The 26,051-nt window shown below is 45.2% G+C and overlaps 2 protein-coding genes across 8 annotated transcripts in view; one reads left to right on the forward strand and one right to left on the reverse strand.

The window, feature by feature from the left end:
* LOC106571295 (ankyrin repeat domain-containing protein 6) overlaps nt 1-10,773 on the forward strand; it is a 34,066-nt gene extending 23,293 nt beyond the window's left edge. For 2 of the 6 annotated variants that reach the window (XM_014144200.3, XM_014144202.3), the window contains 13 exons: nt 1,410-1,508; nt 2,087-2,185; nt 2,723-2,821; nt 3,287-3,385; nt 3,912-4,010; nt 4,620-4,697; nt 5,983-6,087; nt 6,205-6,309; nt 6,668-6,829; nt 7,291-7,443; nt 7,828-7,941; nt 8,125-8,422; nt 8,834-10,773. In XM_014144200.3, the coding sequence (XP_013999675.3) occupies nt 1,410-1,508; nt 2,087-2,185; nt 2,723-2,821; nt 3,287-3,385; nt 3,912-4,010; nt 4,620-4,697; nt 5,983-6,087; nt 6,205-6,309; nt 6,668-6,829; nt 7,291-7,443; nt 7,828-7,941; nt 8,125-8,422; nt 8,834-9,480 (2,157 nt within the window). In that variant the 3' untranslated portion in view covers nt 9,481-10,773. Of the gene's footprint in view, nt 1-308; nt 687-1,409; nt 1,509-2,086; nt 2,186-2,722; nt 2,822-3,286; nt 3,386-3,911; nt 4,011-4,619; nt 4,698-5,982; nt 6,088-6,204; nt 6,310-6,667; nt 6,830-7,290; nt 7,444-7,827; nt 7,942-8,124; nt 8,423-8,833 lie in introns of all 6 variants that reach the window. The other 4 variants (XM_014144195.3, XM_014144198.3, XM_014144199.3 and 1 more) reach the window with 4 other exon arrangements.
* A 2,630-nt stretch (nt 10,774-13,403) lies between these two features.
* The window catches only part of LOC106571345 (midasin), a 70,212-nt gene continuing 57,564 nt past the window's right edge, over nt 13,404-26,051 (reverse strand). For both annotated transcript variants that reach the window (XM_045695636.2, XM_014144290.3), the window contains exons 76-101: nt 25,015-25,120; nt 24,698-24,813; nt 24,092-24,496; nt 23,169-23,395; nt 22,185-22,322; nt 21,683-21,876; nt 21,265-21,426; nt 20,918-21,052; nt 20,587-20,725; nt 20,167-20,342; nt 19,924-20,058; nt 19,600-19,738; nt 19,160-19,440; nt 18,291-18,440; nt 18,106-18,207; nt 17,761-17,959; nt 17,451-17,618; nt 17,192-17,346; nt 17,000-17,089; nt 16,766-16,881; nt 16,389-16,563; nt 16,102-16,175; nt 15,876-15,990; nt 15,624-15,690; nt 15,025-15,167; nt 13,404-14,813 (exon numbers count right to left, since the gene is read on the reverse strand). In XM_045695636.2, the coding sequence (XP_045551592.2) occupies nt 14,628-14,813; nt 15,025-15,167; nt 15,624-15,690; nt 15,876-15,990; nt 16,102-16,175; nt 16,389-16,563; nt 16,766-16,881; nt 17,000-17,089; nt 17,192-17,346; nt 17,451-17,618; nt 17,761-17,959; nt 18,106-18,207; nt 18,291-18,440; nt 19,160-19,440; nt 19,600-19,738; nt 19,924-20,058; nt 20,167-20,342; nt 20,587-20,725; nt 20,918-21,052; nt 21,265-21,426; nt 21,683-21,876; nt 22,185-22,322; nt 23,169-23,395; nt 24,092-24,496; nt 24,698-24,813; nt 25,015-25,120 (4,093 nt within the window). In that variant the 3' untranslated portion in view covers nt 13,404-14,627. The remainder of the gene's footprint in view (nt 14,814-15,024; nt 15,168-15,623; nt 15,691-15,875; nt 15,991-16,101; nt 16,176-16,388; nt 16,564-16,765; nt 16,882-16,999; nt 17,090-17,191; nt 17,347-17,450; nt 17,619-17,760; nt 17,960-18,105; nt 18,208-18,290; nt 18,441-19,159; nt 19,441-19,599; nt 19,739-19,923; nt 20,059-20,166; nt 20,343-20,586; nt 20,726-20,917; nt 21,053-21,264; nt 21,427-21,682; nt 21,877-22,184; nt 22,323-23,168; nt 23,396-24,091; nt 24,497-24,697; nt 24,814-25,014; nt 25,121-26,051) is intronic.

Here is a 26,051-nt window from a genome sequence, read left to right on the forward strand (position 1 = left end):
TCTGTTTATATGCTGCCTTTCATTTGCTCTTTCCATGTTTCCAGCTTGCACTGCAGTCATGACTGTGAAATTTAACGTGTGTGTGGACCATTGCTTTGTGTTCTCTAGCGTTGCATTAGTGTCGCTCAGAATCTTCCCAAATGAACATCACACCCATATTACACCATGTAATATTTATACAATCACGCAAACAAACTCCAGAATGTTTAACTTAGACATTTAAATGTGTGCGAGGTCACCTTTTAAACACACAAATTACACAATTGTATGAAGGTTCTGAGTCTGGTTGCTGGTCTGTTTGGTTGCAGTGTGGTTTCTCCTGCGTGCGGACACCTTTTCTATTTCTCTAAGACTGTCACAGTAGTATTGTAATGACCTCCAGTGACCTAGAGTGGGATTATTTGGACTGCCATCTTGAGGGATACAGCAGCCCTCCACGGGGCTCACCCTCTGGGTGGAGGTCGTCCCCCCTAGCCCTCCCCAGTCCCACAGATAACGGCCCAAACCTCTGGCGCTCCCAAATTCTCTCCATCTGGTCAATGAGCTCCCGATCCCGAATGGGCCGCAGCGTGTCCCCAGCCACCAATGGGGTGAGTGGCCCCGAGAAGGAGGAGGGGAGAGAGAGACGGCAGTGGAGGAAAGCTGCTGGGCCTGGGCCTGGGAGATCAGGGAGAGTGAAGAAGGAGGTTAGAGAAAAGCTCTTCAGTACGCCTCTTAGTTATCTCGCTTGGAATGACCAAACTAAACCCCACATCCTCCTCCGGTCACAGGAAGCAGCGCTTCTTTTTGATTTCTCTCTTCCACCCTTCTCATGATATGTCAAACCTGGCCTGCTAAACATCACTCTGTTGAGCTGCTGTGAGAAGGGTTCTCTATGTTTGCAGGAATTCCATTTATGGTAGAACATAAATGAGAGCTGGGCTGAACTGAGTGCTTTTGCCTGCTGCTTCTGTGGTTGTGTTCACTGCTTTGTATGGAGGATGCCCACTGTAGTATGTACTGTGATAGTATGAAGGCTTATGTGATGTCATACTGCAGTGTTGGATGATTGTTGTAACATCATTGTTATTCCTTGTGTTAATAACAACCTGACACTTTGTTGGATGGATGATGTACTCATTGTGAGAGAGCCTACTAAAACGTTGACCCGTCATATTGAAGTCAGAAGGGATTAACTACTGCCTTTTGATATTGTATTCATCATTGACCTCTGAACTAATTGTTGATGTGTGGATGGGAAAAGAACCCCACTAACTGAGCTGTGTGTGTGTGTGTGTGTGTGTGTGTGTGTGTGTGTGTGTGTGTGTGTGTGTGTGTGTGTGTGTGTGTGTGTGTGTGTGTGTGTGTGTGTGTGTGTGTGTGTGTGTGTGTGTGTGTGTGTGTGTGTGTGTGTGTGTGTGTGCATGCAGGGTGAGCAGACAGCCTTACATCGGGCAGCCGTGGTGGGAAACAGTGACGTTATCTCTGCCCTCATCCAGGAAGGGTGTGCTCTGGACAGACAGGACAAGGTACATATCACACACACACACAACAGCGCTCACACAGGGCTGAAAGCAGAGCCCCAATGCACTCACTCATTGGCGTAGAGGGATTTTAAACCCCAACAAACTGTCAGACAGCACTAATACTAGTTGACAATCTCTAGAGAAAACACTGCCTGTAACTGGCTTAACCCTCATTCATTCCCAGAGAAGGAAATAGGATGCGTCCCAAATGGCACCCTATTCCCTATGGGCCATGGTTAAAAATAGTGCACTAAAAAGGGAATAGGGTGCCATTTGGGGTGCAACGCCAGCCCTGTGGAAGTCCATGCGGATAGAAAGAGTGTATATTGCTACAAAGGAAACAGCCACTCTCCAGCTGCCACACCTGGTAGAGTGAAAGCAAAGCCACACTGACCCTCTAAAGGAAAGCAGACCCTGTAGGCCTCGACACATAACCTCTTACATTACCTCACTACCTCCTACTTATCCTGCTATATCAGCTATTTTGACTGAATGAAAACCAATAATAGGGTTGTCTAGTATGATAATCCAGAGGTCAGGTGGTAGATGTGTAAAGCTCTTGATTGTGTTGGTTATTGCAGGACGGTAACACTGCTCTGCATGAGGTCTCGTGGCATGGCTTTAGCCAGTCTGTCAAACTGCTGGTTAAGGCCGGAGCCAACGTTCACGCAAAAAACAAGGTAAGTCTACTGCAAATACTGTAGATGTTATTGGTTATGAAACAGGCAGTGTTCCAGTAGGTCCTGTGCTGTGACAGCAGACTATTATATGACTGGAGAGCTTTTAGTGTTTAATAGGGCACACCAGGTAGCCTAGTGGTTAGAGCGTTGGGCCAGTACAGGTTGCTGGATTGAATCCCCGAGCTGACGAGGTAAAAATCTGTCGTTCTGCCCCTGAACAAAGCAGTTAACCCACTGTTCTCCGGTAGGCTGTCATTGTAAATAAAAAATGTGCTCTTAACTGACTTGCCTAGTTAAATAAAATAATAATGGAGTGAATGGAATGGCATCAAACACATGGAAACAGGAATGGCATCAAACACATGGAAACAGGAATGGCATCAAACACATGGAAACCATGTGTTTGATGCCATTCCATTTGTTCTATTCCGGCCATCAACCTCCTGTGAATACAGCTGCAAATGGAAATATGTTCCAAAACGTTATCTCACTATTAAACACAACCCATGATGTCTGTCTGTCTGTCTGTCCATGTAGGCAGGGAACACAGCCCTCCACCTTGCTTGTCAGAATGGCCACGCTCAGAGCTCCAAGGTCCTACTGCTGGGTGGGTCCAGGCCTGACAGCAATAACCATGTAAGTCCTCTTCCTCTATAGTTGGCTAGTCTATGGGGCGCCGTTTGTAACCTGCTGTATTTTGTGTGAAAGATTAATTCCGTGGCACAAAATGTTGCTAGTTACTCCATAGTAGTCTTCCCATGGTATCTCTGAACCACTGCGTAGGAAATCCATGCTGACACAGAAGCCTTTCTACAGTTAACTACCACCGCAGAGCAGTTTGCATGCTTAAGTAGTCACTTAATTATGAAACTATGTACGTGTGTGCTCTACTCTGCACTTCAAACCTAATCTCCCCTCATCATGGGTGAACTGCTCTCAGTCAACAAGAACAGAGGAAGTAGCTCTCAGTGCCATTCATTTGTCCTCGAGTCACTTCCCTGTGCCATTAAAAACGCTCCTGTCTTTGATTGCTTTCCCATCAACTTTGTGAATGGAAACTCAAGCTGTGTGTGGTGGGGGTCTCTCTTCATCGTGTTCCAGGTAGGTGACACGTGTCTGCATGTAGCGGCCCGCTACAACCATGTGTCCATGCTCCGCATCCTCCTGGGAGCCTTCTGCTCCGTGGCAGAGAAGAACCAGGTTAGTCTGAGCATGTGACTGACACTACTTTCACACAGAGGCCTTTACCTTGTTTTTGGGATATTTGAAGGGGTTGTGAATCCAGCTCGAGACCCTGCTGTGACACTCTCTGCTTTCTGAGAATGTCTTTTAAATGTCTATCATTTATTGGTAAAATGCTATTGTGATGCATGTACAACTACTATGTGAATGTACTTCTTTAGTAGCTTTTATTCATTTAATGTAAAATATAATTGTCATGTGAATCATATCTTTGTCAAAGGTCCTTCCCTTGATTTATCCTAACTTAGTCTTAGCATTGTGCAGTAAACCTACTGGATATAGAAAATATATGGCTGTATTTTGGTTTTAATAGCACAGAGCAGGGACTTACCGTATAACATTGTTCTGTATTTGTTTGTTGATGCGTACAAATCCAACGGAACATTCAGTATGTTAAGTCTCTCTCTCTTCTCTCTCTCTCTCTCTCTCTTCTCTCTCTCTCTCTCTCTCTCTCTCTCTTCTCTCTCTCTCTTCTCTGGGCAAGGCTGGGGACACACCACTGCATGTTGCAGCTGCGCTGAATCATAAGAAGACAGTGCGGCTTCTGCTGGAGGCAGGAACAGACAGCAGCATCCGCAACAACGTGAGTAAAGTGCCTCCGGGGCCCAGCCCTACTGTGTTCACTATGCTCTGGAGCAGTCGTGCACTTCTAAAGGCCCTCTTCATCTCGACTAATGTCACCGCTCTCAAGCCAGCGGTGTAGTTTTTCACTCAGTTAAAGCCACGCAGACTTTGATGAGTAATAGTATACTGTTCAAGAAACGTTTTGGCATACTGACAACTGAAATAGCTACTTGGAAATACATTAGTATATTCGTCCTCAACTCAGTGCCATATACAGTTGAATCATTCATCCCTAACTAGGTCTGTGTCCCAAATGACAGCCTATTCTCTATATCCCTCAAACTCACCTCTGGACCTCCAAGCCAGTTCCACTGCATTTTTTCATTGTTCCCATCTAGTCAGGGACTTATTTAGACCTGTGACACCAGGTGTGTGCAATTAATTATCAGGTAGAACAGAAAACCAGCAAGCTCCAGGCCTCGTAGGGAAAGAGTTGAATACCCCTGCTCTATATAGTGCACTACTTTTGACCAGAGCCCTAGTCAAAAGTAGTGCACTATAAAGGGAAAAGAGTTCCATTTGGGACACAGTCTAGGTGTTGATTGGCCTCTTGTCTGTGTGTGTGCAGGCAGGCCAGACTGCACTGGACCAGGCCAGAGAACACAACAACCCAGACGTAGCCCTTCTCCTGACCAAAGCGCCTCAGGTGAGTACAGGTTCACCTAGTCTGACAAGCAGGGGCAGCCAAGCAGTGTTTATCACCACCTCACGCCTGCCTTACCTCGCTATATATTTATATAGAAACACTCATGCTGCCAACTGTGTTTGGACTGAATTAACTACTTACTGATTCAACCATCACTGATTTATCAATTAACTACTTACTGATTCAACCATCACTGATTTATCAATTAACTACTTACTGATTCAACCATCACTGATTTATCAATTAACTACTTACTGATTCAACCATCACTGATTTATCAATTAACTACTTACTGATTCAACAATCACTGATTTGATCATTTGAATTTGATCCAGTGTAATTAGCTAGGAAAGTTGTAAAACTGACTATTCTACCGATCCTTGACTTCGGCGATGTAATTTACAAAATAGCCCCCAACACTCTACTCAGAAAACTGGATGTAGTCTATCACAGTGCCATCCATTTTGTCACCACAGCCCCATATACTACCCACCACTGCGACCTGTATGCTCTTGTTGGCTGGCCATCACTACATATTTGTCGCCAAACCCACTGGCTCCAGGTCATCTATAAGTATTTGCTAGATAAAGCCCCACCTTATCTCAGATCACTGGTCACCATAGCAACACCCACCCGTAGCACGCGCTCCAGCAGGTATATTTCACTGGTTATCCCCAAAGCCAACACTTCCTTTGGCTGCCTTTCCTTCCAGTTCTCTGCTGCCAATGACTGGAATGAATTGTAAAAATCACTGAAGCTGGAGTCTTATATCTCCCTCTCTAACTTTAAGCATCAGCTGTCAGAGCAGCTTACCGATCACTGTACCTGTACACCGCCAACCATATTACTTACCCTCTTGCTCTTTTGCACCCTACTTGCACATTATCATCTGCACATCTATCACTCCAGTGTTAATGCTAAATTGTAATTATTTTGCCTCTATGGCCTATTTATTGCCTACCTCCCTTCTCTTCAACATTTGCACACACTGTACATAGCTTTTTCTATTGTGTTATTGACTGTACGTTTGTTTATGTGTAACTCTGTGTTGCTGTTTTTGTCGCACTGCTTTGCTTTATCTTGACCAGGTCGCAGTTGTAAATGAGAACTTGTTCTCAACTGGCTTACCTGGTTAAATAAAGGTGAAATAAAATTTAAAAAAATCAAATAAATATAGGCTAAAGTCAATTAAATTCAGGACTGCTAACCAATCAATAAACTTGAAGCCTCAGTAAATAATACACTGGCCTTTAGTTCGTAACCTGTTCTCCCTCTGTATGTTCAGGTCCAGAGGTTTACCCGAGGCAGGAGTGTGAGGAAGAGGAGGGACAAGCTGAAGGCTGATCGCCGAGCACAGTCTGTTCCCAGGGATGACATGCTGCCCAGGAAGGTACAGTTACAGTACAGCTCCTCATCTTACTCCTACTGTCTCTGTGTGTGTCAGAATACGATAGCATAGATGCTCAGATGTTCACCTGAAAGACATATTTTCTGTCCTTTCTCACAGGACAGCGCATCTGCTGCTGACGACACCCCTAGCAGCGACCGCGTCGCCCGCAAACATGAGGTGATTGAGGCGAGCAAGAGCACAGACAGGGAGCTCAGAGAGAAGGTTAGCTATTACCGTAACCTTGTAACAACAACAACACATGAGAAGGTCAGCTATTTCTGTAACCTAACAACAACACATGAGAAATTCAGCTATTACCGTAACCTTCTAACAACAGCACGAGAAGGTCAACTATTACCGTAACTTTCTATCAACAACACATGAGAAGGTCCGCTATTACCGTAACCTTCTAACAACAACACGAGAAGGTCAACTATTACCGTAACTTTCTATCAACAACACATGAGAATGTCCGCTATTACCGTAACCTTCTAACAACAAAACATGCTTACCCAGGTGAAATGTTATTAATATTAAACACGTGGAACATGTGATGAGCTGTGCTGTCGTGCCGTTGCAGCCATCGCTCTCAGAACCCCTCCGTCGTAGAGAGAACAAACATGGAGAGACGAGGCGGGGCAAACTGCGAGGCTCCTCCCCCCAGCCCCCACTCCCCCCACACAACTACAAGGCCTATCAGCTGTACACTCTGTACCGAGGCAAGGATGGCAAGGTCATGCAGGTAGATAGAAAAAATACATGCTCACTGTCTCTACAATGACTTATTTTGTTTGAACATTTTCATGTGATGCTATGATTTATTACGCTTACCAAATTCACTTTTAATGTAGCTTTAAGGCACTGTGAATGGAGCTACTATCATATATTTTCTGTAATGTTGAAACCTTGTAAGAGGCTTTGCTACTATTTTCTGCTACTCACTACTCGGTTTACTCACTCCAAACAGCCAACCCGACTGCTCGGAGGCACCTGCATAGTCCTAATGCACACTGTTGCCTTGTTTTGTATCACATTCCAATTATAAAACTGGGGGGACTTTCACCCGTCCCCAGTGAAAGTTGGCCCCTGGGTTTACATCATGCTTCAAAAACAGGAGATGGGCTCTTCTTATTACTTATGTTTCGTTGTGTTAGTCTCCACTGTCAAGTGGCTCAGTGCTCATGGTTATTGTCTGTGTCCCAGGCCCCTATCAACGGCTGTCGCTGTGAGCCTCTGATCAACAAGCTGGAGAACCAGCTGGAGGCCACCAAGGAGGAGATGAAGACGGAGATCCACACGGTGCAGGACCTGATGAACAACAAGATGGGACAGCTGGACCGCAAGAACAAACATCAGGTACGGACTAGACCAGCGTGGTGTTCATTAGGGAAGGCCACGTAAAATGTTTTGCACCAAAAAGCTAAAAGGAATATTTCTTATTGAACCAGTCCAGGTAGATCAGTCCCAGTTTCAGTCCATTCCCTACCGTTTGGTGCCTAATGAACACTACCTACACCACACCAGTCTCTCAAGTCACAGCAGTGCTGGTGGATGTGGGACGGGAAATCCATGCATGTATAATTTGTGCTGATTTTGCATAGCCTATTAATGAAATTAAGTGTAATGTTGCTAAAGTCAAAAACAGCTCTGAGCTTTTGTCACAACCGGCGTCTTGCATTAATCATGACAGCTCTGTCAGGTTCAGGCATTTAACTCTGGTTTGTGATTGTGTGGTTCTAGATCCGTGCTCTGGATAAGATGACAGTAGAGAGGGTGTCAGCGGAGAGGACAGAGTGCCAACACAGGATCAACCAGAGAGCCATGCAGGAAAGACAGGAGGGGGAAAAGAGACAGGTAATACTAACAGCAGTGTCAACTCACTCAACACAGCAGGAGAGGGTGGTCTATGCCATATCACTTTTTCATTCGAGGTTTAGCTCAGACATTTCAACAATGCATTTACACTTACAATGAATACTATTGTACGCTAATGTTTCCTGTCATTAAACCCCTTCATGTCTTGGCCTGCCCTTTAAGCAGGCATCAGTGGTGAACGAGCTGAAGAACTGGTGCATGGCCAAGCTCCAGAACATTGAGGTGCGCTTCGCAGGAGACCCCAGCAACACCAAGCTGCGCCGGTCCTCGTCCATGTCTGAGGGCCTGTGTGAGGTGGACCCTGGGAGCCTCACCGTGCTGCCTGCTGGAGGGCCTGGGGACAGCGCCCAGTGTCTGGCCCCCCACATCACTGACGTCACCGAGGGAGACCACAACACCGTCGCCACAGAGGACCCCTCAGCCAACCAATGCTTTGCTGTTCCGGTGGACAGCTCTCCAGGTACAGTTCAAACAGAACTCTGGGAAATAGCCAGCGCTCTGAATTACTACGCTTATGCACATGCACGAACACACATACACAAAGAGTGGGAATTCATTTCAAGCAGATACAGGCTTGTGTAAGCGTTATGTAATCTAAGTTTATTACGTTTATTATTCTTAGGTCATACCTTTAAAAAAAAAAGTAAATAAAGATTGAATGTGGCCCAAATATAACATTTTCACAGAAATTGAAAAATTGTTGCCTATGGCAGGTTAATTAAAATATCACCCCAAACTATCAGATTGCATTTGAAGATTGGCAATCTCACTGGAACTAATTTGAATAATCATAAATTATTTGTGTGCCATGCTCTAAGGTTGACTTTTTAATTCTAATTCATTCAATAATTGCTTCTTGGAAATCTTCCAGACAGTGATAAACATCCCAAGCAAGCGGAGATCTCCTCCCCAACTATTGCCAAGTTCCTGTCACAGTCTCCCCAAGTAGTGCGACCCAAGGAGCGCCTCCTGGGTGCTACTGAACACCGGAGGCCGTATCAGGAACTGCAGGACGTGGCGCTTCTGGAGTTGGGATCGAGCAGCAGAGGCAACAACAACCGGGCCAGCAGTCTGTCCCCAGCGACAGAGCGCCACTGCAGCAGCAGACAGGACAAGGACCGTGACAGGGAAAGGGATAGAGACCGGGAGCGGGGCAGGGACAAGGGAAAGCACCACAAGAGGCACTCCCAGGGCAGGACTAAGGCCAAGGGGGCCACGGTGGAGCAGGCCGAGGGGACTCAGACTCTGGAGGTGTTTGAGGAAAGAGCCGTGGAGAGAGGCGGAGGGGAGAGCTCATTTGCCCAGGAAAGGGAGAACATGCACGCCCTGGAGGTGACACAGTACTTCTTTGAGGCGGTGTCGACCCAGATGGAACACTGGTATGAGAGGAAGATCCAGGAGGCCAGATGGCAGGCAGACCAGAGGGCCCAGGCAGACAGGGCTGCCCTACTGGAGAGGATCGCCTACCTGGAGGATGAGCTATGCATGCTCAGGACTAACAGGCACGACGACAGCTAACACAGACATATCACTGCAGAGTTTAAAGCAGACATACCACTGCAGAGTTTAAAGCAGTGGAGGCTGCTGAGGGGAGGATGGACGGCTCATAATAATGGCTAGAATAGTGCGAATGGAATGGTATACTTATTCCACTCCATTACCACAAGCCCATCCTCCCCAATTAAGGTGCCACCAACCTGTGGTTTAGAGTTACACCTTCAGAACGGCAAAAAACATCAGGTCAGATGGCAACCTGGATCTAGTGGACCCACTAGTAGATGTTGACCATAAACTGGCCATACATTTGTCATTGACCATGCACCTTCTCTACAGAATTTCATACTTATATCTAATAATGTCATGCAACAGTAGAAAATAATCAATTTGTAATGGTAACTTATTAAGGAGAAATGTTATGGCATGCCAGACAATTCAGTATAATGTTGTCTTGTTAATCATGTGTTTTGTTGTATACACCTGGGCAGCTCCTGTGTGTTGTGCTTTGTAAAAACCCCCAGTAAATGTACGGCTCGTTACAATGGATCTGTCACAGTGCCATTATTGAACTGGAACACCCACACATATTGGCACATTGATAGCTTGTCCTCAACATGCCAGTACTCCAGTGCTTTTTATCCTGCGATGCGAAAGCCTGTTATGAGAATGATTCTGGGGGTTTGTGGAAAATGTGGGTCATTTTTAGTGACATTGTAAAAAACTAAATTCAATAAGAGAGTAAAACGAGAGCAGACAGCTTCAGGAATAGTTTTGAGTTAGCCAGGATGCTTAACATATCAGTAGAATAAACTACTGCAAGCTTTCATATGTGACTTACGAGGGCAACAGAACTCACGAGAATACAGCCAAACTGAAAATGTCTTAACTGAAGAGAAGTTGTGCTTTCATAACTTTAGATCTCATCCACTTCTGCTCCAGCCCACTATTTATTTGATGGTAAAAACTCCATAACACCCTAATGTTTATCCTCAGCACTAAAATGAGTTACTGTTAGGAGGACCACGTTGGCATGATGAAACGTCAAATAGACTACTGTAAATGTATTACTGTGCTCATAGGTGACACTTGTTCTGTTCATGGGAGGTCGTTGTACATTGATGTCTCTGCTGATATGAACATACATTCTGTCTAATGAAGTCAGATGATGTCAAGTGTATTTTGTAAAAAACTAAAGAGAAACTACAAAAATGGCACGTCTGTTTTGTATTCAAGAGGTAGACGCAAAGAGCTACACGAGAGCCGACCAACATAAGCCCTGGAATACTAGTTATAACCAATAAATAAATCCTTACAGGTGGTGTTATTTCACATTATTGCAAATGGCATATCATACATGATTCTGCATGATCATACAGCGATCTGGGAAAGCGTCACCACTGTTAGACATGGACATTTTAATAGCAACCAAACTGATAAGGGACTCCCCGTGACATATCTCATATGGTTGTGCTCACGCCAAACAACATTCTGTATCAGACACTAGCAGTGAGAAGAAAGTAGAGGAGCTGGTACGGCTAAGATTTCTTCCAGGGTAAGTGTGACAAGGTCCTGATTCCTATGGCTTTCATGCTGCACATACACAGTCCATTTGAGGTATCTCACTCCAGCAGTGTCCTAATAATGGACACTGACGGCGTCCTAGGGATATGGAGAGACAATGGTTAGAAAAGGGATACAACATAAAATATGAAACACAATTTCAGGCAATGTCTTTGCCATATCTCACCTGATTTGTGGCATTTTTATTTCTCTTGAACTCGTCACTCGCCCAATACCTTAAGTCTTTTCGGTCTCCTTCGTCTGGCACTTGTCTTATGGTCCACATCATGTTTCTGTACAGGCCCAACAGAGCAATATGCTGAGGAAAACAATAAGTACCTTACTGTAATAGATTTCCATTGAAATGGGCAAAAATAGCTTTTTAGCAAAAAACTATTTCTCAAGCACAAATTTTGTTAGGACACTCTGGGAGGGGTCTGAGTGGCGAGGGGATAACTGAGAACTAGCTGTTATTGGCAGAAATTAACTATCAGGAAATAACACTGATCACTGCTTAAATGTTAAAGGTCCCGAATAGTCATTCTGATTCCCATAAAATAGCCTTTTGAGTGACAACTATGTCCCATAATATTTTGGGGGATAGAAATGCTAGAAATATTTTTTCTCTCATGGCTACCAGGAAGTTTGAAAAGACAGGCGTGGGCGCGGAGTTTATATTAATGAACTCGCATTGATTTACAGCTCTTTGAAACTCCTATGTCAAGAAACTTGGATGCAGTGAGCAGTGTTGCAGTAAAATAATCTCAAGCAAACTTGGTGATGCACAAAGCAACTCAAACGACATTGAAATTGCATCAATGATGTCAATGTTTTGGTCTCTATCCCGCTTTGCATGTCTCTTGTGATGTGGTTCACAGCCGCATTGACGGATGTGTTGACTAGCTAACACCAGACACAGATGAAAGGGGAAACATATAAGTATCTTTGCCATAGATGAATAGTGTAAACTTTATTTATATTTGCTGACAAACACCCTACAATCAAAATTTGGCACCAGTATAGTAGCTATCTAGCTAGCCCTACTGAACAAAAATATAAACGCAACATGTAAAGTGTTGGTCCCATTTTTCATGAGCTGAAATAAAAGATTCATGAAATGTTCCATCAGCACAAAATGCTTATTTCTCTCAAATGTTTTGCACAAATTTGTTTACATCTCTGTTAGTGAGAATTTCTCCTTTGCTAAGATAATCCTGACAGGTGTAGCAGGTGTAGCATATAAAGAAGCTGATTAAACAGCATGATCATTACACAGGTGCACCTTGAGCCGGGGACAATAAAAGGCCACTCTAAAATGTGCAGTTTTGTCACACAACACAATGCCACAGATGTCTCAAGTTTTGAGGTAGCGTGCAATTGGCATGCTGACTACAGCAATGTCCAACAGAGCTGTTGCCATAGAATTTAATGTACATTTCTCTACCATAAGCCACCTCCAACATCATTTTAGAGAATTTGGCAGTACATCCAACCAGCCTCACAACTGCAGACCACGTGTAACCACGCCAGCCCAGGACCTCTTCTTGACCTGCGGGATCGTCTGAGGAGCGGTGCTGAGGAGTATTTCTGTCCGTAATACAGCCCTTTTGTGGGGAAAAACTAATTCAGATTGGCTGGGCCTTGATCATGTGAAATCCATAGATTAGGGCCTAATGAATTCATTTCAATTGACTGATTTCCTTCTATGAACTGTAAGTCAGTAAAATCTTTGAAATTGTTGCATGCTGCGTTTAAATTTTTGTTCAGTATATATAAACCATGCCCCTCTGCAAACACAACATTGCCTTCTCCAATGCAGGTTTCAAGACAGTACTTATTTTAATTAGGTAAGAGAATATCACATTACCATTGGTGAATTAAATTCAGTTAGGTTGATGCCTTAATAATCCAGATGTATCCAAGTGTTTGACATCAAGCAGGGACCAATAAACTTTATGTAAAAGAAAGTCATTTTTCATTCTTTGATCTGGGATTTAATCCAAATATCATCCAATTTCATGAAAAACATGATTTTAACAGAACACGACCTTTACATGAAAAACATGATTTTGACTGTTCATGACCTTTAATGTTAGCTGTTCATGTTACCAACATATATTTGTATTACTTGTTTTAATGTAAGTGCTGCCACGGGTAACCTTGAGCTAGCCATGTTGTGGACAGTAGCAAACATGGTTGTAGAGGCAGCTCTACAGCTGATCCACTGTCTTTGGCTGGTCTGTCTTGGTTCAACATCGATGATTAACAAGATCAATGTCGCCCTCTTGTGGGGTGGAGTACTTATTGAAAATCCAAATTTCTTTAGGGGCCATAAAATAATTATACTGTAGGCTACTACCATACATTATAAAACATGTGCTCAAAACAGTTAAAAAAGTTTATTAACCCTAACCTCATACATTGTATCATGTCATATGTGATAGGTGGTATGAACAACTACCATGAAATATAATTAGTTTGCTTAGTTATTTCCACATTACAAAACACCTTGGCGATAAACATTTCTATGCACAATCATCAACCACTGTTTTCCTAATGTCACAGCAATTGTATTTTCTAATGACGTGTCAGTGAATGAACCTTATCTACAGTACAGTTGAGGTGCAAAACAGATGTAGTTGTGACGTCGCTTAGGCTGCATTTAGACAGGTAGCACAACTTCCAAATTGGTATTTTGACCAATCACATCACATCTTTTGACATCAGATATTTTTCAGAGCTGATCTGATTGGTCAAAAGATCAGAATTTGGCTGCCTGTCTAAACATAGCTTAAGACCAGAGAAATGGAACCAATTGGAGCGTTTATCAAAATTGTTAATAGCAGTCCTTGTGCTGCAAAGTGCATAAGAACCACATTTTCCAAAAACATTGACCTTTATAGAAAGAGAGAGAGAAGCTTTATAATAACACCACATTATTTTGGGCAGAATGATCATTTCCAAGTAAACAATGGATGCATTTTTTAAAGCACAGTGTAAAGTGAGTTGCAGAAAATAAATTAAGGCACAATTTGGGATTACTTTTTAAATGGATCAAGCCCATATCAGCATGCTTTTCTTTTGCCATGATATAATTAAGGGGGTGCTTTTTTTTTTCTCTTGTTATTCTTTATTTTACAAACAGTGCATTAACATCACAACACTGTCAGTTCTATACATGGTCATTTGATGTGTCTACATGAAAGCAGAATGTCTTGATGAGCACGTTAGACTGAAAACATCCATACAACATGAAGGGGGTTATAGTACACTGGGAAAGAGGTATCTTGTTCACACGGAAGGGAATCACATTTTGTTTGTTTTCGAACATTTTTTATAGACGTGCAAGATAAAGCAATGCTAATTACATTACGAAAGAACTTCCAGAATCCCCCCGGCCTGATGACAAGGACTAAACAGCGGAGGTTGCTATCAAACTCTACAGTCTACTAAAATTAGAGTAAAAATAACAAAAAAGGCACATATACAGTGGCAAGTCCGTCTTCCTTTGCGAGTCCTGTTATTGAGTCTGTGTTGTCGAGAGGCTAGCAGCAGAGTGGCATTGTGCGGTTGGTTGCTGCCCTCTAAGATGGTTTCTTCTCATTGGCCTACTGGTCGGTTGCCGTGACGAGTTCAAACCACTGCCTCAGTGCGTCGCTCAGGGTCTCTGGCAAGGCGTTGACGTCCCTCAAGATCACGTAGAAGGGGAAGGGGAACTCCTCCATGTAGGAGCGGATCTCAGGCATCTCTCCTGGACCTTTGAAGATGGGCACCTTGATGTCCAGAATGGAGTCCTGTAGAAAAATGACAGGAAATGTCAAAAGGAGTACCGTGGAATATTTCCAGGATATTTCAATATGAATATCTCAGTGATTTGACCATTCACATAAACGCATGCAACTTCTATTGGACTGTATCATGTAAATTACAGTAAAACCTTGCATTTACTATCCACAGTCCTTGCTACATAACATGGATTCCATCTAAACCAACTAAGTCCTTTACCCTGGAGTTGGGGTTGTCGAGCACCACGAAGATGACAAAGACGTTGGCGCTGCGAGCCGCCTGCACGGCAGCCGTCACCCTGTCCTTCCCCTCCAGGAAGAGCCCCCTGCCGTCCGACACGATGAGCAGCAGCTGGGCCGTCTCTGTTGGGGGGGGGGGGGGGGAGGAGCACAGGACGAGGGGGAGGCGGTCAGTTTACACTGGCACCACAATGGCCCTGGGTGTCTGCTTACAGGTTCCAGTCCTCTGGGCCGCAGAGGGAGAGCAGTGAGAGCTCTGATACCAGCTCTGCACTGTGATCCTCAGCGCGGCTCGATAGAGGACATGTTAGCTTCACCAGGGGAACTGTAGCAGGAACAATACTCTGCCTTTGACTAACAGTACTGGGGCTCTGCTCCCTACCAACACACTGCTCCACTCAGGGCTTGTTTGTTGACATCAGACACTACCAGGGCATGGACCCCAAAGCCTCAGAGGACAATGTGATCAGCTGACATTCTTGCATATGTCTCAACCCATTACTGTAAGGAATAGTGGGATCTAGGGGAAGCCATTCTCACTTATAGTAATCATGCTAAACCTTTAACCCAGTAGACTACCTGTGTTCATGGATCCAAGGCCGTGCTGCCTGGCTGCTACAAACATGTTGGCTGAGGTCTCCAGGAACTAAAGGATATTAGAGCACAATGTGGGAGTCAGTCTCACAAGAAAAACAATCTGTCTCAAAGAGGATTTTGGGGGAAGATCTGTTGAACAATATCAGAGTAAAGAACAGGCCTGAAAGTGGTTTAAATCATCAAAACTAAAAAAAGAGAGTGTAAAAATGAAGGAAGAAGGAAAGGGATTCCCACCTGGGCTATCCTGGTCTTTTTCTGCTGGAACTGACAGAGCCTCAGTATTCTAGCACCTGACTGATCGTTGAACTGTTGTTGGAACGGGTGGAGCAGCTGCACTGTCTCTCCAAAGCTGAGGGGGACAACCAAAACATTCCACACATCATGTTGTTATCTCACTGTCAGGGGAAGAGAAACACCTGGACATCCATATTAATGTATTTTCAGTGACTGCTCCTCTAACCTGCACACAGACACCTGCCCGACCTCCAGGAGAGTGAGAGCGTTGACGATCACAGACAGGGATTCAAAGGCCAGCTGTGAGGCACAGGAGACAAAGGTGAGACATTGTGTTTTTCCCATGTGGCACCATATTCCCTATATAGTGCACTACTTTGACCAGAGACCTTTGAGCCCCGGTCTAAACTAGTGCACTCTAAAGGGAATAGCGTGCCGTTTAGAACTCATACATAGTTCCTGCAACACTGATTGCAAGGTTGTCTCCACTCATCCCTCCGTGAAGCGACCTACCTGTTTTGAGTGGTTGTCCACCATGCTGGAGGAGTCGTCCACGGCCAGACAGATCTGATACTCTCTCTTGCTGGGCTTGGTTCTCCTCAGCCAGATCTTGTCTTTACGGAACTGACTGGCGATGTAGGGGATCACCTTCCGCATGTTCAGACGCTTTCCCGTGCGGAAGTCTCCTCTGTGACACAGAGAGAAAACAGAATAAGAGATGAGCTAATATTTGTTGTGAAATTAAAAAGGATCTTTCAAATGAAAAATAAATGAATTTATAGGAAAGGTTAAAAAAAAGCCTGTTCTTGCTCTGGTCTGCGTTTTGTCTGATGGCTGACCAGTGGCCATGCTCCATGAATGATCTTCTAGGGGTTGCGGTAGGTACTCACTTGAGCTTGGCCGCCCGCGTGGGCTCTAGGATGAGGCGGAGCTGCTCACACAGCTGCTGGGACAGGGCCGAGGTCAACGTCTGGTACTGGTGCCACATGGCTGCCGCTGCACTCTCCTATAGGGAATGATATTAGCAGGAGCAACACACAGAGATCTGAACTTCTGAAGGTAGGTCATGGTAAATAGTATCCGGTAATATTTATGTATTAGCAGAACATCCAAAGTGTTGGTACCTCCTCCCGGTCTCCAGGGGCCTGTTTCATCCAGGCCTCCAGCTGCAGCTCCATCTCCCTCCTCAGCTCCTCTGGGTCGCGGACTGGGTTCTGGACAGACACACACATTCAGCTAATCTTATACAGAGTGCTCCAGTGCTTTCTGACAGGGTTTTTTCTTTAGTACTAGAGCCCTAAGCAAATCTCTGGTACCTGCAGTGTGTCCATTAGCAGCTCTGGGACAGTGTGGATGGTAGACTCTGTGCTCCTCTCTGGGCGCTCCTCGTCATTGTGACCCTGTGTGTCTTTTGGCCTCTCCTCGTCTTCATCATGCAGCCTCAGAGCCTCCAGCTCTCCACTGTCCAGACCTGATGGGGGAAATTACACAGTAAGACACACAAGCAACAGGCAAACACACAAGCACCCACACACACACACAGGTGTAGACAGTGAGAGGAGATGGATAGAGCACCTTTCTGTGACGCTCTGGTCGAGTCCAGCTGTTCTGGCTTCAACTCCTGGGCTTCAACAGCCCGCAGGTCCTCTTCCTGCTCCTCTGTATCCATTGCAATGTCGTCGTCCTCTTGGTCCTCATCTTGTGGGGCTCTGTCTGGTTTCTGCTGGTCTGCACTGGCAACATCTGTTAACAGCAGAGACAAGCGGCTCAGTGAAAGGGCTCTTATAAGAGCTTAGAAGCAAAGGCTTCTTATCTTGGACTATCATCTTCTTAGGGGGATGAACTGGTATGGCATATCTACTCTGTGGTGTGATTGGTGCCTGACCGTATGTCTGTGTGTCGTAGGCCGTCTCTCCCTGTTTGATATGCTCGTACAGGTCTGACTCCTGTTGGGCTTGAGTCGGTTTGTTCTCCAACGTCTTCTCCGTAGTGCTCTCCACCGTGCGTAGACGCTTGTTGATTCGCTCGTTGTAGTCGCCCGTCGAACGCTCGTTGTCAGCCTGCCCCGGCTTCCTTTTGAAGCTCTGGAACAGCCAGGACAGCATTAGAACAAATGTAGAAATATATAGCTCATCTTAAAACAGAATTTGATCACGTTTTAAAATGTTTCGGATTCACTAGAAAACATTAACTCAAAAACACACTGTAGAGATTTGTAGACCAGACATACCTGTGTCTTGCTCTGGCTCGCTTTCTGAGAGGACATCCTTGCCATGAGTTTGGAGTCGTGTCCCTCCGACTGGCTGGCATCAGCCGCTCCACTACCATGCTCCTGGACAACACAAGAGGGTCAATGTGTGCCTGCCAAATAACACATTTACATCAGCTGTAAATGGGTGTGGTGTGTGTTTCTACCTCTTTAGCTTGGTCTCTCTCGGATGCGTCCCCTGCCAGCTCCACAGCGGTCTCACTCTGGACGTTCTCCTCTCCTGTCTGACCGTCTGTGTTGTGCTCCTTCCTCTCTGCCGATTCTGGCTGCTCCTCATCCTCACCCTCCTCTTCCTCCTGTGGGCAATGAAGAAAAAAGGCGTTAAACACTCAATTAGCAAAGCATTCTGTTCTACTTGACTTCGAGACAATCAGAGAGCACGAAACCCCATGTGAGGGAGGCAACACTCTGTTAGCTGCAGAGTTAGTGCAGTGTACTTAGCTAGCGAATATGCTAACGTTAGATAGCTAGCTAAACATTTGGCTATGGGCTGGCACTGACAGTATGGGATTATGGCGAGTGAATGAAATAGTTTTTTCCCCATCTTCCTAAGGAGTCATCTAGCTGTGGCCATCTGGCTAGTACCAACAAGGGTTTCCACAAAATAACAACATCAGCGCAGAGAGCTTGAAATTTAGACCATAAGCAACACGCAAGGATATGCATTGTCAAACAATGCTACTGCCACCTTCTGGTTTGGAGTATTTTAACAAGGCTGAGTGGCTGACGATGTCCAAGGTCTTTGCTGTATGAACACAAAAAAGATAGACTGTCGACACTCTGAACAGAGGTGCTAGGTACCGTCGGCAGGCAAATGTTTGACAATCCTACCAGTGTGTCTGAGCTTTAAAGTGAAACTCCACTCAAATATATTTTTTTCAATAGTACACTGTTGACACAGACCCCAAATTATTTGCATGTCAGCAGTCAAGTTCTCAAGATATTGGACTTTCAAGAAGCAAAGTGTCACTGGCCACACCATCATTATGATGCAAGAGAAGAGAAGTCAAACTACCTTTGGTTTCTGGCCTTCGTTTGTAGGGATGACCACATCCTCCTCTTTCCCTGCCTCTTGTCCTTTGTCCTTCTCTTCCTCATCCTCTGCCTCCTCCTCTGTTTGTTCTCCTCCTCCCTCTTCCTCCTCAGTCTTGGGTTCCTGGCCTTCTTCCTCTCCTTGTTTGTCTGTCTGATCCTCAACCATCTCCTCTGCTCCACCCTCCTCCTTTCCCTCTTTCTCCGCTCCCTCCTTCTCATCCAGCTCCATCGGCTTCTCGTCAATGTCGAACGGGTTTTCCTCTGGAGGAGAAAGAAACTAAATTGTCACACACTGATTCTCTGGTGTCTCCACCGGTTCCTCTACTCCCTTATTCTTTAATAGTTTATTTTATTTAGTGACAAGATAACAGGACAAAAAAAGTTTCCTCTCCCAGATATACAATTGACCCCAGGGCTCACCGTCTCCCTCTCCCTCGTCCCCGGCCTGGTCCTCCTCCTGGTCCAGATTGAGTTCATCAGGCAGGTCCATGGCCTCCGGGTCAGGCTTCTTCTCCTGCTTCCCATGATACGGGTCCACCTCGTTCTCATCAAACTCCCGCTGGAATACAGATACTCAAATCAGACACTATCTATCACTCCTGCTAAAACACACCCAACTACAGCCTGAGATGTGTTGAGTAAAGTGCAGAAAAAAGCCCCTTGCAATGCCAGGGATAATCTGTGTGACACAACATTGATACGCTCAGTAAAGTATATACGCATATATTTTCAGTGAAAGCTTACCTCGTCCCCTTGTTCGTGGATCTTCTCCTTTTCCTCCTCGTCCAACTGTTGGTCTTTGTCGTCTTTGTTCTTGTTGTCTTTATTGGGGTCCGCTGCATCCAGGTTATCATCCTTGGCTACCAGCTCTGATTCCCCCTGTAGAAACCACAAAAGAGCATAATTAGTGAAATGGCCCTACTAGAAGCAGCAGATACAGCCCTTTCTGACATTTGAACTCTCTTATCTGATCCTTCCTCTCCGTACCTGGTCCATTCCTTGGCCCGACTCTTCCTCCTTGTCACTGCCCTCCTCCTCTTCCTCATCCTCATCATCACCCCACATCCTCTCATCCAGCGTGTCCGTCTGGCCCTCGCCCAGGTCGCCCATCTTCTTATCCAGATCTTCATCCTCCTCTTTGTCAGACTCCTCATCATCCTCACCTGAAAAGGCACAACCAAGAGCGCTTTGAGATGCGAGACCAGGGTCGGGTTCATTAGGGCATGTAATGGAAAACTGTTTGAAATGTTTTGCAACAGACAATGAAAATTAGTGTTTCTTATTGGACAAATTCCAGGTAGTCCCTCCCTGTTTGTCTATTTTTTTCCATTTGGTGCCTAATGAACATAACCCAGGAGCGTGATCAGACTCCGATGAGGCTGTGTGTTAAGAGTTCTGTCCACCCACCTGGCTCTTGCTGGTCTCCATCATGCATCTGGCCATCAAAGTCCTCGGACATCTCGATGGCGTTATCCTCCTCGTCAATGTTCTTCTTGTCAGGTTCCTCCTCTTTCTTCTCCTGGCCTTCCTGGAAAGTGTCCTCCACCTACGACAGAAAACGTAAAATTTTTGCAAAACCATATACATTTTTACTTAGTAATGCATTGATGTCAGTAGGAGACCAAGTGAAAATTCAACTTAAGTGGAAGTTATGATTCACCCCTTCATGAGCAATGCTACTCAAATAACATAGATCTTAGTGTCTGCACTGTATTGCAATTCTTGTAGGAAGCATCACCTGTTCTTCGTTCTCGATCTTGTCGCTGACGTCTTTGGTGCCCTCTCCCTCGCCGATGCCACCACCCTCGTAGTCGTGGAACTCTGTGGCCCCCTCTCCATCCCCTCCCTCCAACTCCTGGGGGAGGCAGAAGCCCTGCAGGACAAGACAATAAGACAAAGCAGCAAAGTAAAACAGTGGCTGTACAGTAGCACCATTGCAGCTTAGGTGACTTACCCAAACAGTAGAAATAAACAGCTACTGAAACTACAGGCTGTTCTAAGATTTTTCACTACTATCATTTTTTTCAACATGCATTTGTGCTCGCGTTAGAAAACAGATCCAAGTAGAGGGGTTGCATACAGTACCTTCTGGGCTAACTCAGTGAAGATGCCAGCCAGGACAGAGAGCAGTTTCCCAGTGCTCCTGTGGGCTCCCAGTGACACAGCCAGGTAGTAGCGTGCCAGCTCTGAGTACAGCCCCAGCATGGGTTCTAGACGCACCAGCAGCCTGCACGCCTCACTCAGCTCCTAAACACAACACGCAGGACAAAGAAGGAAGACAGAGGGTCACTGGTGATATATTCTGAATATCATGAGATCATGATAAAGCAATCTGAAACAGCAGGACATCATCGTTCAGAAGAACTCAGGAGAAAAAAAATGATGAACTCCTTGGCATTACCGACAAAATCGTCGAGTTGCAAGGCGTTTCAGTGGTGGTTGTGTATCTCCACTCCACTAGAGGGTGGTATAGGCTACAGTGCACGCTGTGCGACTACTGTACCTGGAGCTGCTGTGGTGGACAGGAGTCTCGGTGGACTCGGAGTCTCTCCAGTAGCTGTTCCAGCATGTCGTTGACCTCCCCCAGGGAGAGAGACGCCACCTCTGCTCCCAACTCCTCCTCCAGCAGACGGCTCAGGTGACCAGGCTTCAGCAGGTCCTCCTGGGGCTCCTCCTCCTCCTCCTCACCTTCTGGAACTGGCAGATACAACAGAAAATGACATTCTCCATCAATGGTCGCGACTCGCAGAACACTAGGATTGATCATGTTAACGCATCTTGGCCCAGTCGTACTCTGGCATTCTTGGGATAGCTTTTTTTGACAGCTAGTTCTCCAACAGTTCTCCAACAATAACCACACAAGCATACAAGGCATTAAACAAGCGTTTCTTTATGGACAAGTTCAGAAAGTCCCTCCCAGTTTCAGTCTGTTTTCTTCCATTTGGTGCCTAGTGAATAGGACCCAGGTGTGTTATTGGAGGCAGACAGCAGGGGTGACTCCTCACCTCTCTTGGTGTCTGTCTGCTGTTCTCTCGGCTGCTCCCCATCCTTTCTCTTCACCAGGGTCTGCACGGCAACCAGCACAGTGTTGATGGCCTTCTCCAGCTCAGTAGAGAACTCGGAGTGGAATGTTTGCTGGTAACCTGCAGAAAGAGAGGGCAAAATTATTTTCCAATGTAATAACAATGTAATACCATTGGAATGGAAGTATAATAGAATTGTAACAGTGTAATACCATTGTAATGGCAGTATAATAGAATTGTAACAGTGTAATACCATTGGAATACACAATTTTCTATGATGGGGTCTAGGCCGGGTTACTTTAAAGAAGTGGTGTAAATTACTTAAGTAAAAAATACTTTAAAGTACTACTTAAGTCGTTTTTTTGAATATATGTACTTTACTATTTATATTTTTGACAATTTTTACTTCACTACATTCCTAAAAAAGTACTTTTTTCTCCATACCCTGACACCCAAAAGTAATGGTTACATTTTCAATACTTAGCAGCACAGGAAAAATGGTCCAATTTACAAACTTATTTTACCAGGTAAGTTTACTGAGAATATTGTCATTTACAGCAACGACCTGGGGAATAGTTACAGGGGAGAGAAGGGCGTACTCTCTAAACACAAATGCTTTATTTGTAAATTCTGTCTGCGTGTTGGAGTGTGCCCCTGGCTATTCATAAATAAATAAAAACAAGAGAATTGTGCAGTCTGGTTGGCTTGATAAGGAATAAGAAATTATTTATACTTTTACTTATAACATATTTTAGCAATTACATTTACTTTTGATACTTAAGTATATTTAAAACCAAATACTTTTACTCAAGTAGTATTTTGCTGGGTGACTTTCACTTCCACTTGAGTATGACAATTTACTTTTCCCACCACTGCTTTAAAGCATTTTGTGACAACTGCTGATGTAAAAAGGGCTTTATAAAATACATTTGACTGATTCATAAAGCATGGTCTGTCTGTTCTCACCTGTGTGTCCGTGGCCCAGGGAGAGTAGCTGCGTCTTCCAGGTGGTGAACTCAGTCAGGCTAGCCTCCAGCTCTCCCCTGACGTACTGCAGGCCACGGGTCAGACCAGGCTGGGTGTCAGCCGTGCCCTCTGGGGCGTTGGGGGTGAAGAGCTGCTCCACCATGGGCATCTGTGCCGCCACGGCACCCAGCCGGTCATAGCCAGAGCAACACACAGAGAAGTGGCTCCTGAGGAGGTGAAAAAAAATTAATAGAGAATGAACAGCAAGGCTATGCTTAAAAGCTGCAATATGTAACTTTTGGGACGACCTAACCAAATTCACATAGAAATGTGTGTTATAGATCTTTCATTCTCATTGAAAGCAAGTCAAAGAAGCGGTAGAACTGTTCTATGAGCGCTACTTCTATGCTTCCTGTTCTTAGGTTTCTTTTTTGCATCTTTTACTTTCGGTTTTGTACACCAGCTTAAAACAGCTGAAAGTACAATATTTTGGGTTATAGAAAATTTATTTCACAGCGATTTAGATGGTACAATGTTTCTCTACACTATACTTGCTTGTTTTGTCACAAACTGAAATTAGGCAAACTATTCTAATTTTAGCAACCAGGAAATGGCGGTGCATAGTGCATCTTTAAATTAATTAAAAAAATCTAACAAGATAAAATGAACTACTGATTTCAATATAGAGGATATCTTAAAAGAAACGTAATGAAGACAAAAGCTCAATTCTCTTTTCTGTGTAATGCCATCAGTATTCCTGTGTAATGCCATCAGTATTCCTGTGTAATGCCATCAGTATTCCTGTGTAATGCCATCAGTATTCCTGTGTAATGCCATCAGTATTCCTGTGTAATGCCATCAGTATTCCTGTGTAATGCCATCAGTATTCCTGTGTAATGCTATCTTGTGCTCCTAGGCCTTACCAGGAGTGCAGCGCCCCCTGTGTGGACTGCAGTGCCACTGCATCCAGCTCCTCTTTCAGGATCTGGGTTTGACCCAACATGTCCAGCACACGCTGACTCAGCTGGCTCCAGGCCGGGTCGCCTCTCCTCAGCAGACACCCAGGAGGCTGCCTCTGAGCCGCCATGGGGGACGGGCACCTCAGGGTGGGCTCCCTCTGCCCGTCTACCCCCTCCGTCTGCTGGGGGCCCTCGGGGCAGCACTGCAGCACCCAGGATAGCTGCTGGAGGAGGGTGGCACACTGCCCTGCCAGGCCCTGGGCCTTGATCACCCAGCCTTGGAGGGAAGCCTGGGGGGGAAGGCCACCCGCATCCTCACTGTGGGACTGGAGGTGAGCCTGGATGCCCTGCACGCTGGCTGTTAGCCTCCTGTATGCGTTTGAGAGAGGATAGAAGCCAAAACGAGTGTGAGAAAGACAACTACAGTTTAAGATACTCAGGCGGTATCCTAAATATTATAAGGCGTTGTAGGGAACAGAGTGCCATGTCAGATGCAGCTATATTCAGAGATACTCTATCCAGATGGTAAGCTCTGAGCTTAAAGGTCATAGGTTAGAGGTTAATGTTCACCTGAGGTGGACCCACTGCTCTGTGAGCTTGGCCAGGCGTCGCCTTTGTCTGAGCAGCAGCTTGAACAGGTGGGAGGAGAAGCCTCGGCAACGATCAATGTTCCCAATCCCCAGTTCCTGGTAAACAAGCAAACACTTCAAAACGTCAGACAACAATTTCCAATTGCAGCACACAGTTATTAATATTTGCTGCGCCAGACAGCGTTAAGACCATGGAGATTCTATAATAAATGGCACATAATTATACGGTTTAGACCCCATTTAGAAACACAATAACATTTCCCAATTGCAATTGGTAATTTCCTTTCAGTCTCTCACCTTCGCAGCGCTCTGGAGGGCAGTCATCATGGCTGTTCTGCGGGCCCACGAGCGGTAGAAGTACTTCTGACAGCCGTCCCACGCAGCGCTCATCTCAGTAAACAAACTGAAACAGACAGTTCCATGCCACAGTCAAGCGCCTACTCCATGATCTACTGCACAGCTATTCTAACGACCTACTTACTGCACAGCTATTCTAACGACCTACTTACTGCACAGCTATTCTAACGACCTACTTACTGCACAGCTATTCAAACGACCTACTTACTGCACAGCTATTCAAACGACCTACTTACTGCACAGCTATTCAAACGACCCACTTACTGCACAGCTATTCTAAACGACCTCACTTACTGCACAGCTATTCTAAACGACCTCACTTACTGCACAGCTATTCTAAACGACCTCACTTACTGCACAGCTATTCAAACGACCTACTTACTGCACAGCTATTCAAACGACCTACTTACTGCACAGCTATTCAAACGACCTACTTACTGCACAGCTATTCAAACGACCTACTTACTGCACAGCTATTCAAACGACCTACTTACTGCACAGCTATTCAAACGACCCACTTACTGCACAGCTATTCAAACGACCCACTTACTGCACAGCTATTCAAACGACCTACTTACTGCACAGCTATTCAAACGACCTACTTACTGCACAGCTATTCAAACGACCTACTTACTGCACAGCTATTCAAACGACCCACTTACTGCACAGCTATTCAAACGACCCACTTACTGCACAGCTATTCAAACGACCCACTTACTGCACAGCTATTCAAACGACCCACTTACTGCACAGCTATTCAAACGACCCACTTACTGCACAGCTATTCAAACGACCTACTTACTGCACAGCTATTCAAACGACCTACTTACTGCACAGCTATTCAAACGACCTACTTACTGCACAGCTATTCTAACGACCCTACTGCACAGCTATTCTAACGACCCTACTGCACAGCTATTCTAACGACCTACTGCACAGCTATTCTAACGACCTACTGCACAGCTATTCTAACGACC

The sequence above is a fragment of the Salmo salar genome, chromosome 15 (genome assembly GCF_965601325.2).
Source record: "Salmo salar chromosome 15, fSalSal1, whole genome shotgun sequence".
Lineage (NCBI taxonomy): Eukaryota > Metazoa > Chordata > Actinopteri > Salmoniformes > Salmonidae > Salmo > Salmo salar.